This window comes from Littorina saxatilis, linkage group LG15 (assembly GCF_037325665.1).
Source record: "Littorina saxatilis isolate snail1 linkage group LG15, US_GU_Lsax_2.0, whole genome shotgun sequence".
NCBI lineage: Eukaryota > Metazoa > Mollusca > Gastropoda > Littorinimorpha > Littorinidae > Littorina > Littorina saxatilis.
In genome coordinates, this window is record NC_090259.1 from 48,761,545 (window position 1) to 48,773,806 (window position 12,262).

Sequence of the window (12,262 nt, forward strand, 5' to 3'; positions counted from 1 at the left end):
CTGCACTCGGTTACATCTGGCGCTGCGAGCAGGATGGGACTCGGCATGATATGTTCAGGTAATGGCATAATATGACCACTGAACATTTTCGTGCTGTTCCCATTCTGCGAACGTGGGATGGACAGTGGTCCCCCGGTTCGGAACTTCGGGACGAAGTTCATTTCAAACGGGGGCGATTGTGACAGGGGAGGCTACCGCTCCTTTCACAGCAGACTCTGCACCAGAGTTGTTGGCCTTTAAAGTCAACACCCGTGGATTGTGAGATTCTGTTTGTGATGGGGTCTGGTGGTTTCCGATTGTCTGTATGTTCATGAAAACCTTCGGGTTTGCATAACAGTTTTTATAGGGCTAAGAAATTAGCCCTAACATTTTCAATCCTGTTTGATTGCACTTCGCTTCCCGAGGTGATCGTAGTGTTTCTGCACTCGGTTACACATGACCACTCATTGACTGAAACATACACACACATCTCCCAAAGCTAAGCCTGTGTGTAAAATACTGCCTGTGAACAGCTTAACTTAAAGCACTCAAACAACATAAAAGATATGTAGTAAAAACAAACAAACCGCTGTTTGCTGTAAGAAAATATCTGCATACCAAACACTACCTGTATTTAGCTGAATTGACAACTTAAATAAGTCAAAATGTACCCTTGATCCACACCGCACCACACATTATTTGTGTAGAATGTTATTGTTAATGTGTTACATGTTCATTTCACCACTAAGGCAACAGAAAACCTCTGTAAGTGTAAGCATCTTCAGATGGACTATATTAAAGCAGTTCTGGTAGCTCTGTCAGCACAGAATGGACTGAATCTGATCATCATCCGCAGCAAAGCCAGGCACCACTCTGCAAGCTGCCTGCACGTCATATCTCGGCACCTCACTTCCTGGAAAATAAAGAAAATGTATTACTGAGCACATCCAGACTTTGCTGTGCGCTGATGGGGATATGTTTTGGGTATCGAGAAGAGGGTGTGTGTTGGGGGTGGGGGTGCGGGAAGGTAGGTAGGAGAGGAGGTATTACTTGTTCTTCACAAGATCAGTAGGATGGAGAATAGTGTGGGTGATACTGACAGTGACAACTATGAACAAAACTGTAAACATTGTTCTGTAAAATTACAGGTGCCATCATTCCTTCCTGTGAAAACCATTTATTTCATGGATATATTTATACTTTCATTTAAATTAAAAAGATAATCTTTCATCATTAAAATTAAAAAGACTTCCTCGCAAGAACCTTTCTAACAACATGATATCTTGTTATGCTGCTGGTGTGAGCAGCTTTTCTGGAATGTGATGGAAAGTTACTATTTTTTAAATTCAGCATTTTAGTAATTTCCCTTGCATCGTCTGTCGTCTGCATGACGACTCGAGCGCTTTCGCTTTCATTGCGTTTTCTGCACTCGTTTTCTTGTTTTCATTTTTTTGACAAATGTAATAAAAAGTTATAGGGTCGGCCCCTAAAATAGGTTACCGTAACCACACCTATTTTTTTTTTTAGGCCTTATGTATACAAAGTACATCATACCAATTACCATGCACAGTATTACTATGCATCTTCAAATGTATGAATAATTTCATCTACAAAGTACTTGTAATACAATTTACAAAGAACAAAAGACTGCTGAATTATCTACATCAGTACATGTTTATAGCTTCAGACTACCATCACCAATACCTAATGTTACTATATATATAACCCTATATATTAGGCCTTTGACGTATTCTTTATACTAGAATCCTTTTGTGTCATTTATGCGTTGTTGTTTGTTTGTTTGTTAACTGTCAGTTTGTTTGTTCCCGTCGCGATATATCCTTGAACGGTTGAAAACGACGTTAAACACTAAATAAAGAACGAAAGAAAGAAAGTTTGTTTGTTTACTTGTTTGTTTTGTCGTTATTTGTATGTTTAGTTGTTGCACTGTTTATTTGTTGTTGTTCTTGTTTGTTTGGTCGGTCATTGTTTGTTCACCGATTAGGCGCTAGAGTATTTGATGTATTACCCATACCCAACAGTCCCTTGTTGGTCCTGGCACAAAGTAACTTGTCGGTGATGTTGTGAGGAATGAGATTGAGAGTTTGCACTGTACACGTTGACTTTCTATAAGCTTGTGTTCTGTTGTGCTAGAAACTCTTGATAGCGACTTGAACTTACTTATGTGATTTGCATTTGGCTCTCTAGTCATGGTTTGTTCATGTTGTTTTTAGGACTGCGGTATGTTGTGTTGTGTCACTTTGCTCTAGTACGTATGGTGTTGTGAATAATTATGTAAATATTTCTGCTCTTGTTGTTTACAACATTACTTTGATTTTATTGCCTATTTTCATGACTTGTTTCCTGAAACTTAATACAATTTTTGTATTATGTTTTCAGGTCATTGCGTGCTAGTTCCACGTGGGGTTTGTAATAAAACAATGAACCCCGCCATCCAGTATGTTCGAGTTTGAGAGTGAGAGTGAACCTCTCCACACATGTATGCAAAACTAAAGGTTTTAAACAATTTGTCTTGTCATTATTGTTGAGTTTGTGAATGCAAAACCTCGTATACACACAAAAAAACATGACTTTGGGTCAATTCCTCGTATCTGCAAAATTGTTTACCTACGTCACGCCCACAGCATTTTATTAACACACAAATATAGGCCTACACGTAGCCTCCCCAGTCCACTAGAACTCCATGGAAGGCAGAATTTTAAAGGTAACATTAACACAGATGGTTTTAAAACTGCACAACTGCACATACGAGGTCATGCACTGACAGCGACGAAATTCATGACTTGACGTCAACGTTAGGTAGGAATCCCTCTTCATAGACCACAGTAATAAGGTGGGCAGCGGAATTCAGGCTTGGACGGAAACCCGTTTAAAATGACAAACAGTGTCGAAGACCATCAACGGTTACAATTCAAGAAACCGTTGATGCTGTCTGCGCGCTGGTAATGCAAAATTAACCATTGGGCATGTATTACATTGCTGATACACTTGGCATCTGACATGCAAGTGTTTGGAGTATTCTGTGCAGACACGTTTCATGAAGACAGTTTAATCAAGGTAGGTCCTCAAAATTGTACACCAGAACAGAAGCACTTCAGATTGAACGTGGCGCGCGATATTTTACGCTTATTTGAGGCAGATCGAGAGGATTTTATGTCTCGATTTGTTTCTGATGATGAGACTAGGTTACATTACTTTCAGCCTGAAACCAATCAACCGTTCATGCAGTAGGGGCATCAAGGTTATACCTACATGAAGAAGGTCAGGGTCATTACCCCTTAAAAATGTGATGGCATCTGTTTTATTGGACGCAGAGGGGTATTTCCTGTTGGACTTAGTTCCAAAAGATGAGACAGTAACCGGTGAATTATATTTCATACTTGTGAGTCAATTAAGAGAGCATATCAAGGCAAAACACAGAGGAACTCCGGAAAGGGATGTTGCTCCGTTACAAATAACGACCCTGGCCGAAAGTCCTTGGTTTCCATGGAAACAAATCATTAATGCGGCTGGGAGATCGTTAACCATCCGTGGTATTCGCCAGATTTGGCACTCTTAACCCAGGGTTGAGCACTACGAAACGGACAATGACGTCATGACTGCTTTTGAGGACTTCCAACGGTTGCAATACAAAGTTAAATGCATCTGCAGCAACGGCAATGAGGATCGAGGCACAGATGGAAAAAGTGTGTGGAGGTCCGGAGGAACAATGTTGAAATGTAAACTTGTTCTAGACTCGTAATTAAGTCAACTCCTTCCTGGTCGGGCCCGAGACTTTTCACTTGACCCTCGTATAACCACTTACATATATATATATATATACTTTTATGTCCATTGCGAGTTAAAATTAGATTAGAACTGATCTCAATGAATTTAAACTTTGATGTGTGTGTGTGTGTGTGTGTGTATGTGTGTGTGTGTGTGTGTGTGTGTGTGTGTGTGTGTGTGTGTGTGTTTGTGTGTTTGTGTTTAAGGCTTTGGCCCAGGCGACGACTGCAAAAATGACTCTACCGGCTGCAACTTCGGAACAATCTGCGACCGCACTGGAGCGTGCAGTGAGTGTTAAACGGATAATAATAATAATAATAATAATAATAATAATAATAATAATAATAATAATAATAATAATAATTGTCAGTAAGTACTGGTGTCACATGACTGATGTGAACCAGTTGATTGGCTAATGGCGATGCGCTAAAACTGTTAGCGCACTCTTGGAGTGCGCTAACTTTTCCAGAGAGCGTATTCTTCCGCCCTTTGCTTAAGCGAGAGTGTAGGCCTACTCTCATCCTCAGAATTAATGACATGTAGCTTATATTCTCCACAATACCAATGATTAAGATCATAAATTTCCTGCTTCTCAATTACAGCAGAAGATGGGTTTTTTTTTTTTGACAGATTGCATGTGGCTGTGCCACAGTTGCCACTGATCTACAAATAGAACCCGCTGTGTCTAATTTTTCAGTTTCGACTTGCGAAGATTCCTCTCATAATTATGCCATGTTAGTGGCATGTAGTTTATTGTCCAATTTACCAAATGATGAGTTAGTATACAATTCCCAGCAGCTAACAGAAAACACAAGATTTATTCCGATAACGTAGCAGCAGAGACGGTAGCAGCTAGATCAGCACGTAGCAGACTACACTGAAATACGACTGCATCTGTTCAGTAAATGAATGTTTTCCGAATTATCATTTCAAGACAAGAACAATCGGAATCGAAAACGTGTAGGGTTTAGAACGTTCTTACCATATATAAGACTTATTACCAGCCTGCCTCATGCGTGCAGACTCAGTGCAACGTGACGAGCAAAGTTGTTTTTGAAATGAGACTCGGTGCAGTAGCAGACGACATACATCCCGCTCAGCAAATTAACATGTTGGGCAAATGTGAACGATAAAACGATGGGGATATAATACGTGTAGGGTTCAGAGCATTCTTACCGTTCATATGTAGTACCAGACTCCCCGATGAGTGAAGATACCACACGAGAAACATGCCACATTTATTTTGAAAATGTTCTTTCCGTCGACCTTGGCAAGGGGCAAAACTCTGCACGGTCAATCTGTCGAAGCTCGATGAAGGTTTCGAATCGCAAATAACTAAGAGCACAGTCCTTTCTCCGAGTTTAAATGAGGTCTCTATGAAAGATCATCACTTTTTAGCTTAACACTACACTGGAATTTACCAACAGAAATTAAAACAAGAGTTTGCGTGTGACGAAAGCACGACACACTTGAGACAGCCCACACAAAAGTAGATCCAGTGACACAAACCTGACCACACAGTTACGCCTATCCAAATGCTCGTTGCAAAATGTGCGTTTTGAATCTTCTTTTTTCTCTGGCAGTACTGACAATATCGTTATTGAAACAATCCCAGTGCACTAAGGGATTTATAGAGCAAATCTCGAAAATAATTATTGAACTCAGCGCTCTGCCCTTCGTTCAATAATGAATTTTCTCGATTTGCTCTATAAATCCCTTAGTGCACTGGGATGTCGCAATAACTTAAAAAATAATAATAATAATAATAACAATTGTCAGTAAGTACTGGTGTCACATGACTGATGTGAACCAGTTGATTGGCTAATGGCGATGCGCTAAAACTGTTAGCGCACTCTTGGAGTGCGCTAACTTTTCCACAGAGCGTATTCTTACGCCCTTTGCCTAAGCAAGACTGTGCTCTCATTATCAGAATTAATTACTGACATGTAGCTTATATTCTCCACAATACCAAATGACCATAAATTCCCTGCTTCTCAATTAAAGCAGAAGTGGTTTTTTTCTGACAGATTGCATTTGCCTGTGCCACAGTGCGGCTGCCACTGATCTAAAAATAGAAGCCGCTGTGTTTCATCTAATTCTCGCCGACTTGCATAGATTCTTCTCATATGCCGTGTTAGTGGCATGTAGCTTATCATCCACATTACCAAATGATGAGTTAATATAAAATTCCCACCCGCTAGCAGAAAACACAAGTGTTATTCCGATAACGTACCAGCTAGACCAGTTTGGAAGACTGACTCGATCGACTCTGTCATACGTAGCCGCACTGACTACACTGAAATACGACTGCATCAGTTCAGTAAATGAATGGTTTCCGAATTATTATTTCAAGGCAAGAACAATCGTAATCGAAAACGTGTAGGGTTCAGAACGTTCTTACCATATATAAGACTTATTACCAGCGTGCCTCGTGCGTGCAGACTCAGTCAGTGCAGACTGCATGCAGTGGTTTGATTGCCCTAGCAGACGACATAAACCCCGCTCAGCAAATTAACATGTTGGGCAAATGTGAACGAAAAAACGATGGGGATATAATACGTGTAGGGTTCAGAGCATTCTTACCGTTCATATGTAGTACCAGACTCCCCGATGAGTGAAGATACCACACGAGAAACATGCCACATTTATTTTTGGAAATGTGCTTTCCGTCGACCGTGGCAAGGGGCAAAACTCTGCACAGTCAATCTGTCGAAGCTCGAGGAAGGTTTCGAAACCAAGAGCACAGTCCTTTCTCCGAGTTTAAATGAGGTCTCTATGAAAGATCATCGCTTTTTAGCTTAACGCTACACTGGAATTTACCAACAGAAATTAAAACAAGAGTTTGCGTGTGACGAAAGCACGACACACTTGAGACAGCCCACACAAAAGTAGATCCAGTGACACAAACCTGACCACACAGTTACGCCTATCCAAATGCGCGTTGCAAAATGTGCGTTTTGAATCATCTTTTTTCTCTGGCAGTACTGAAAATATCGTTATTGAAACAATCCCAGTGCACTAAGGGATTTATAGAGCAAATCTCGAAAATAATTATAGAACTCAGCGCTATGCGCTTCGTTCAATAATGAATTTTCTCGATTTGCTCTATAAATCCCTTAGTGCACTGGGATGTCTCAATAACTTAAATAATAATAATAATAATAATAATAACAAATGAGCATTTATATAGCGCAACATCATAACTTTACAATTATGCTCTTTGCGCTTGACACATTTAAAATTAAAACACAGTTATACATGCATTTACATCTACATTCATAGTCAGCAACGCTTAATTAAAAGCATACACCATCAAACATACATTACAAAAGATTCTTCCACTAACTAAGTAATAAAAAAATGAATAAAATAGGTAGTGAAAACAAGGAAATACCAGCTGAATACCCTTAATCAAACAGAACATGTTATCAACAATACTGAAAACAGCCCTAGATGTTTATATACATTATCACATTATCACTAAAACAACAAATACACTACATGTAGCCTACTGATGGACTCAGAAAACAAAATCAGGTGTTGTATTTCTTGAAGAGGTGCGTTTTAAGTGCTCGTTTGAATGTTTGAATGGACAAATATTTTGTTTCAGTGCTGTTGTTGGGCCAGTCATGCGAGTGAAGAATTCATGGTTTTTGTGTTGTTATTGATTATGTTTCAGTTCTGTTGTTGGGCCAGTCGTGCGAGGGAAGAAATTCACGGTTTTTTGTGTTGTTGTTTATCATGTTTCAGTGCTGACGTTGGGCCAGTCGTGCGAGGGAAGAAGTTCATGGTTTTTGTGTTGTTGTTTATCATGTTTCAGTGCTGTTGTTGGGCCAGTCGTGCGAGGGAAGAAGTTCATGGTTTTTGTGTTGTTGTTTATCATGTTTCAGTGCTGTTGTTGGGCCAGTCGTGCGAGGGAAGAAGTTCATGGTTTTTGTGTTGTTGTTTATCATGTTTCAGTGCTGACGTTGGGCCAGTCGTGCTTTGGAAAAAGGCGTCCCTTCTGCGGCACGGGCCTGGTCTGCGAGGAAGACATCTGTAGTGAGTGGTGTTGTCTTCACTGCCTCACATCATCTAGCTCTGTCTGCATGTTCTTTAAGTTGATTAAATGTTTTCAATTGATTGCGTGTGATCTGTTTATAAAATGAAATATTGTTGAAAACTGACCGTCGGATTGCAGCCTTGTCGATGCAGCCGAAATCTGGAAGGGGAACTACTCGTGTCGCTAGACAAAGTATGAGAGTTACTTTTCCTTGGAATCTTGCTAGCGATAAACGATTGTGCACGGCAGATCTGAATTCAGAAAACAACCAAACTCATGGGTTTTATATTGAGATTCATGTGTTCAAGCCTGTTGTTGCTGGTTTAAATGCGGTATTGTTTGCTCCAGAAATGTATATTTTGTACATTAGAGTGTTCTGAACTTTTGCGTCGCAAAAAGTAGATCCACAATGTGTACAGTCTCTACCCATGAGATATCGAGGATTCAGGCCCGTTGTTGGGTAAGTGATTTCGGTTGTTGGGTAAGTTACCGAAAAATAACTAGCCCTACAAGTTTACAGAGAGAAAGAAGCAGAGGGGGGAATAAATAGACAGTATCTGTCTATTATATCAATTTTGAGTCTGTTTTGCATAAAAGACCTGCGAGATTTGTAGAAGTCAAAACAACAACTTACAGTCCAGCCTCTCAACTTTCGTTCCATGCAATTTGTTTGTCTGTACGTATAGACTGAGGGGTGCCCCGAAATGATTTGTAATCACAACATTCACAGACTTCAAATACGCCATTGTCATTGAAAAACTCGTCGACGTGCGTTTTAGATATATTTACTTGGGTGACTAAAACTGTCGTACCCGCCAAAGGCCGCTTCGCGTAACAAAATGACTACCAGTCGCAAGGCTCGGGATAGTTTTTACAAGAAAGTTATATTTCGTTGTTCTAGTCCGAATGAATATGAAGATATGGCGAGTTGAAAACGCCGATTCTTTCGCCAGAAACACGTCTGTTTCCATACCGGAAAGAAGGAATGGACTGAGAGCTACTAGAAGCACGGCGCCGTGCGTACAATCGACCGAATGATGTTATTCACACAATACCATTTGGCGATCTTTAAAAAATCATTTAAAAACAAACTAGTTGACATGTGATGAAACTATTTACTGAAATCAAGAAGTATCTTAGTTCTAGCCGTGCATGTTGGGCACCCCCTGTCGAATGCACACTGGACCGTGCGTATACGCCGTCGCAATCAAGGCAAGTAACTCAGTGAGTGAAAACATTAGCAAGAACCGCAACTTGAACACACTCGGAACACCTAAAGCTAGTTAGGTTGCCAGACTCCGGAGGACGGTTTAGTGTCAACAACGAATACTTCGGTGCAATGGTACAAGGTTGAGACCCTCCCACAACCGTTCTCTAAAAGTATTGCTGCAACTCTAAGTGGGAAGTCCGGTTTACCTTTTAGACAATTAAGCCAGGTAGGTTGCCAAGACTCCCACTAGCATTTTGATGACCCTGAATCGCAAACAGGGGAGACGCAGGTTTCAGGCCCCTTTCAGAATCTTACTTTCTCATACATCTACTTCAAAATGAGTGTTTTCTTGACCCTGAATCTCAAACAGGGGAGACGTGGGTTTCGGGTATTGTCACTAACTTACTTTCTGGCACGTCCGGAGAGAACCAGAAACCCCGATCTTTTATAGCTAACAGGGCTAATTCCTACGTCACAGCTAACTTGATCAATGAAAACGCCGCTTTGGCAGCATCAAAGAAATGAGAAGGGATGTGGAGGGCTCTGGGGCTGCTCAGTATCAGCCTCCTTACAAGCTGCAGCCAAACTCACTCAAATACACACAAATCTCATCCACAAAGATTACCACATCACAAATGCCCCAAAGAAATACGTCACTAGACTGCAACTTTGACAACACATCATTCGATACCAAACACTCATAGGTAATCAAAACTGCAAACAAAGTGCAAAACCTCCGACTACTACCTCGCAGATAACTCATGTCACAACAAAAATCGTATGCAGTACAAGTAAACTACAATCATTGAAATAGATTGTATATTTAACAGATTTCTCGTATGGAGATGACAAACACAAAATCTAAATTAAAGAAAGATGGAAGAAAGAATTTCCGAAGAAAGAGAGAGAGAGAGAGAGAGAGAGAGAGAGAGTGTGTGTGTGTGTGTGTGTGTGTGAATGTGTGTGGGTTGTGTGTGTGTGTGTGTGTGTAACAAGCATCAACACAAGCACAGCAGCTTGGAATTAAAGGAAAGAAAGGGAGGGGTGGAGGACGGCGAGCGGGAGGAGGGAGGCGAAGGATGGATGGAGAGAAGACATTAAGGTTCAAGGTGTTAATGTCCGCTTCAGGCCCATAGGGCGTTTAAGCAAACAAAAATGCACAATGAAGTCACACGCACAATGACGTCACACGCACAATGAAGTCACACGCACAATGACGTCACACGCACAATGAAGTCACACGCACAATGACGTCACACGCACAATGAAGTCACACGCACAATGAGAGTGCACGCAGGCACAGCAAACAGTCAACTTAATTAAACAGAACACACTTTAAACTACTCACTAATGCCCCCCCCCCCCCCCTAGCTGCAAATGTAGAACACTACGCAACGGTCACTGACTAATACACACACACACACACATCGTCCCACGCGCGCGCACACACTGACACACACACACACACACACACATACACACACACACACATTCACACACACATACACACACACCCACACACACACACAAAAACACACAATCACACAGCAAACCCAAACACAATCACACACACACACACACACAACACACACACACACACACACACACACACACACACAACACACACACACACCACACACACACACACACACACACACACACACACATACTGACAGGTGAACGATGTCTTCTATGTTCAGAAATGTCCCTAAACATGGACTGTACAGACAACCCAGACCTCTGCATGACAGGTACCGTGTGCGGTGTCAACGAAAATTGCAGTGAGTATATTATCATAATCTCTGTCCCATTTTCATTGCAAGCACAAACTGTGTCAGACCATACTGTTAGAATACACATGTTTTACCATTTTTAGTGCACCGTGTCTCTTATCGGGCAAACCAGCACAAACTGTGTCAGACCATACTGTTAGAATACACATGTTTTACCATTGTTAGTGCACCGTGTCTCTTATCGGGCAAACCAGCACAAACTGTGTCAGACCATACTGTTAGAATACACATGTTTTACCATTGTTAGTGCACCGTGTCTCTTATCGGGCAAACCAGCACAAACTGTGTCAGACCATACTGTTAGAATACACATGTTTTACCATTGTTAGTGCACCGTGTCTCTTATCGGGCAAACCAGCACAAACTGTGTCAGACCATACTGTTAGAATACACATGTTTTACCATTGTTAGTGCACCGTGTCTCTTATCGGGCAAACCAGCACAAACTGTGTCAGACCATACTGTTAGAATACACATGTTTTACCATTGTTAGTGCACCGTGTCTCTTATCGGGCAAACCAGCACAAACTGTGTCAGACCATACTGTTAGAATACACATGTTTTACCATTGTTAGTGCACCGTGTCTCTTATCGGGCAAACCAGCACAAACTGTGTCAGACCATACTGTTAGAATACACATGTTTTACCATTGTTAGTGCACCGTGTCTCTTATCGGGCAAACCAGCACAAACTGTGTCAGACCATACTGTTAGAATACACATGTTTTACCATTGTTAGTGCACCGTGTCTCTTATCGGGCAAACCAGCACAAACTGTGTCAGACCATACTGTTAGAATACACATGTTTTACCATTTTTAGTGCACCGTGTCTCTTATCGGGCAAACCAGCACATATTTTTCTGACCAACTGTATGTGTCATGTCAAATATGCAGTTGTTAGCAAATAATGACAGACGTGTTGACAAAATGGATATGAACATAAATCAGCAATGCTGCGTGTTTGACGACAGACGTGTGCCTGCTGCCCTGCACACACAGTAAAATGGACAGTCCAATAGAAAAAACATTGAATTTCAACATCAAAACTGCATCTGCACGAAGCATCCTTTGCTAGATATGTTTTAAACAAATCGCCATTTAAATCACAAATATATGAATGCTAACTTGCATAAAACGATTTCAGCGGTTCCATAAAACAACGTGGGAATTAAAAAGTCATCCCTGAGCAAAAACCTTATAAGCCTCCCAAATGAATTTGTTTGTTTTATGCTACATTTAGGAAGTTTATTTCATTTAGATGTTGAAGAGGAAAACGCATTGAGCACAGTCAGAAGTCTATTATCTAGAAGTATGTATCTACTTTCACCAGCAGTCGACACGCGGTGATACATATGCCCTTTGACCTTTCCTGTGGGATATCCCGTACTAAAAATAGAATACGGGATTATATGAAAGCTGTCGAGTCAAGGGCACTCACGCACTTTATT

At 41.0% G+C, this 12,262-nt stretch overlaps 1 protein-coding gene across 2 annotated transcripts in view; it reads left to right on the plus strand.

Moving 5' to 3' along the window:
* LOC138949514 (uncharacterized) overlaps positions 1 to 12,262 on the plus strand; it is a 725,664-nt gene that overhangs the window by 585,752 nt on the left and 127,650 nt on the right. For both annotated transcript variants that reach the window (XM_070321340.1, XM_070321341.1), the window contains exons 25-27: positions 3,975 to 4,055; positions 7,729 to 7,809; positions 10,721 to 10,801. In XM_070321340.1, the coding sequence (XP_070177441.1) occupies positions 3,975 to 4,055; positions 7,729 to 7,809; positions 10,721 to 10,801 (243 nt within the window). The remainder of the gene's footprint in view (positions 1 to 3,974; positions 4,056 to 7,728; positions 7,810 to 10,720; positions 10,802 to 12,262) is intronic.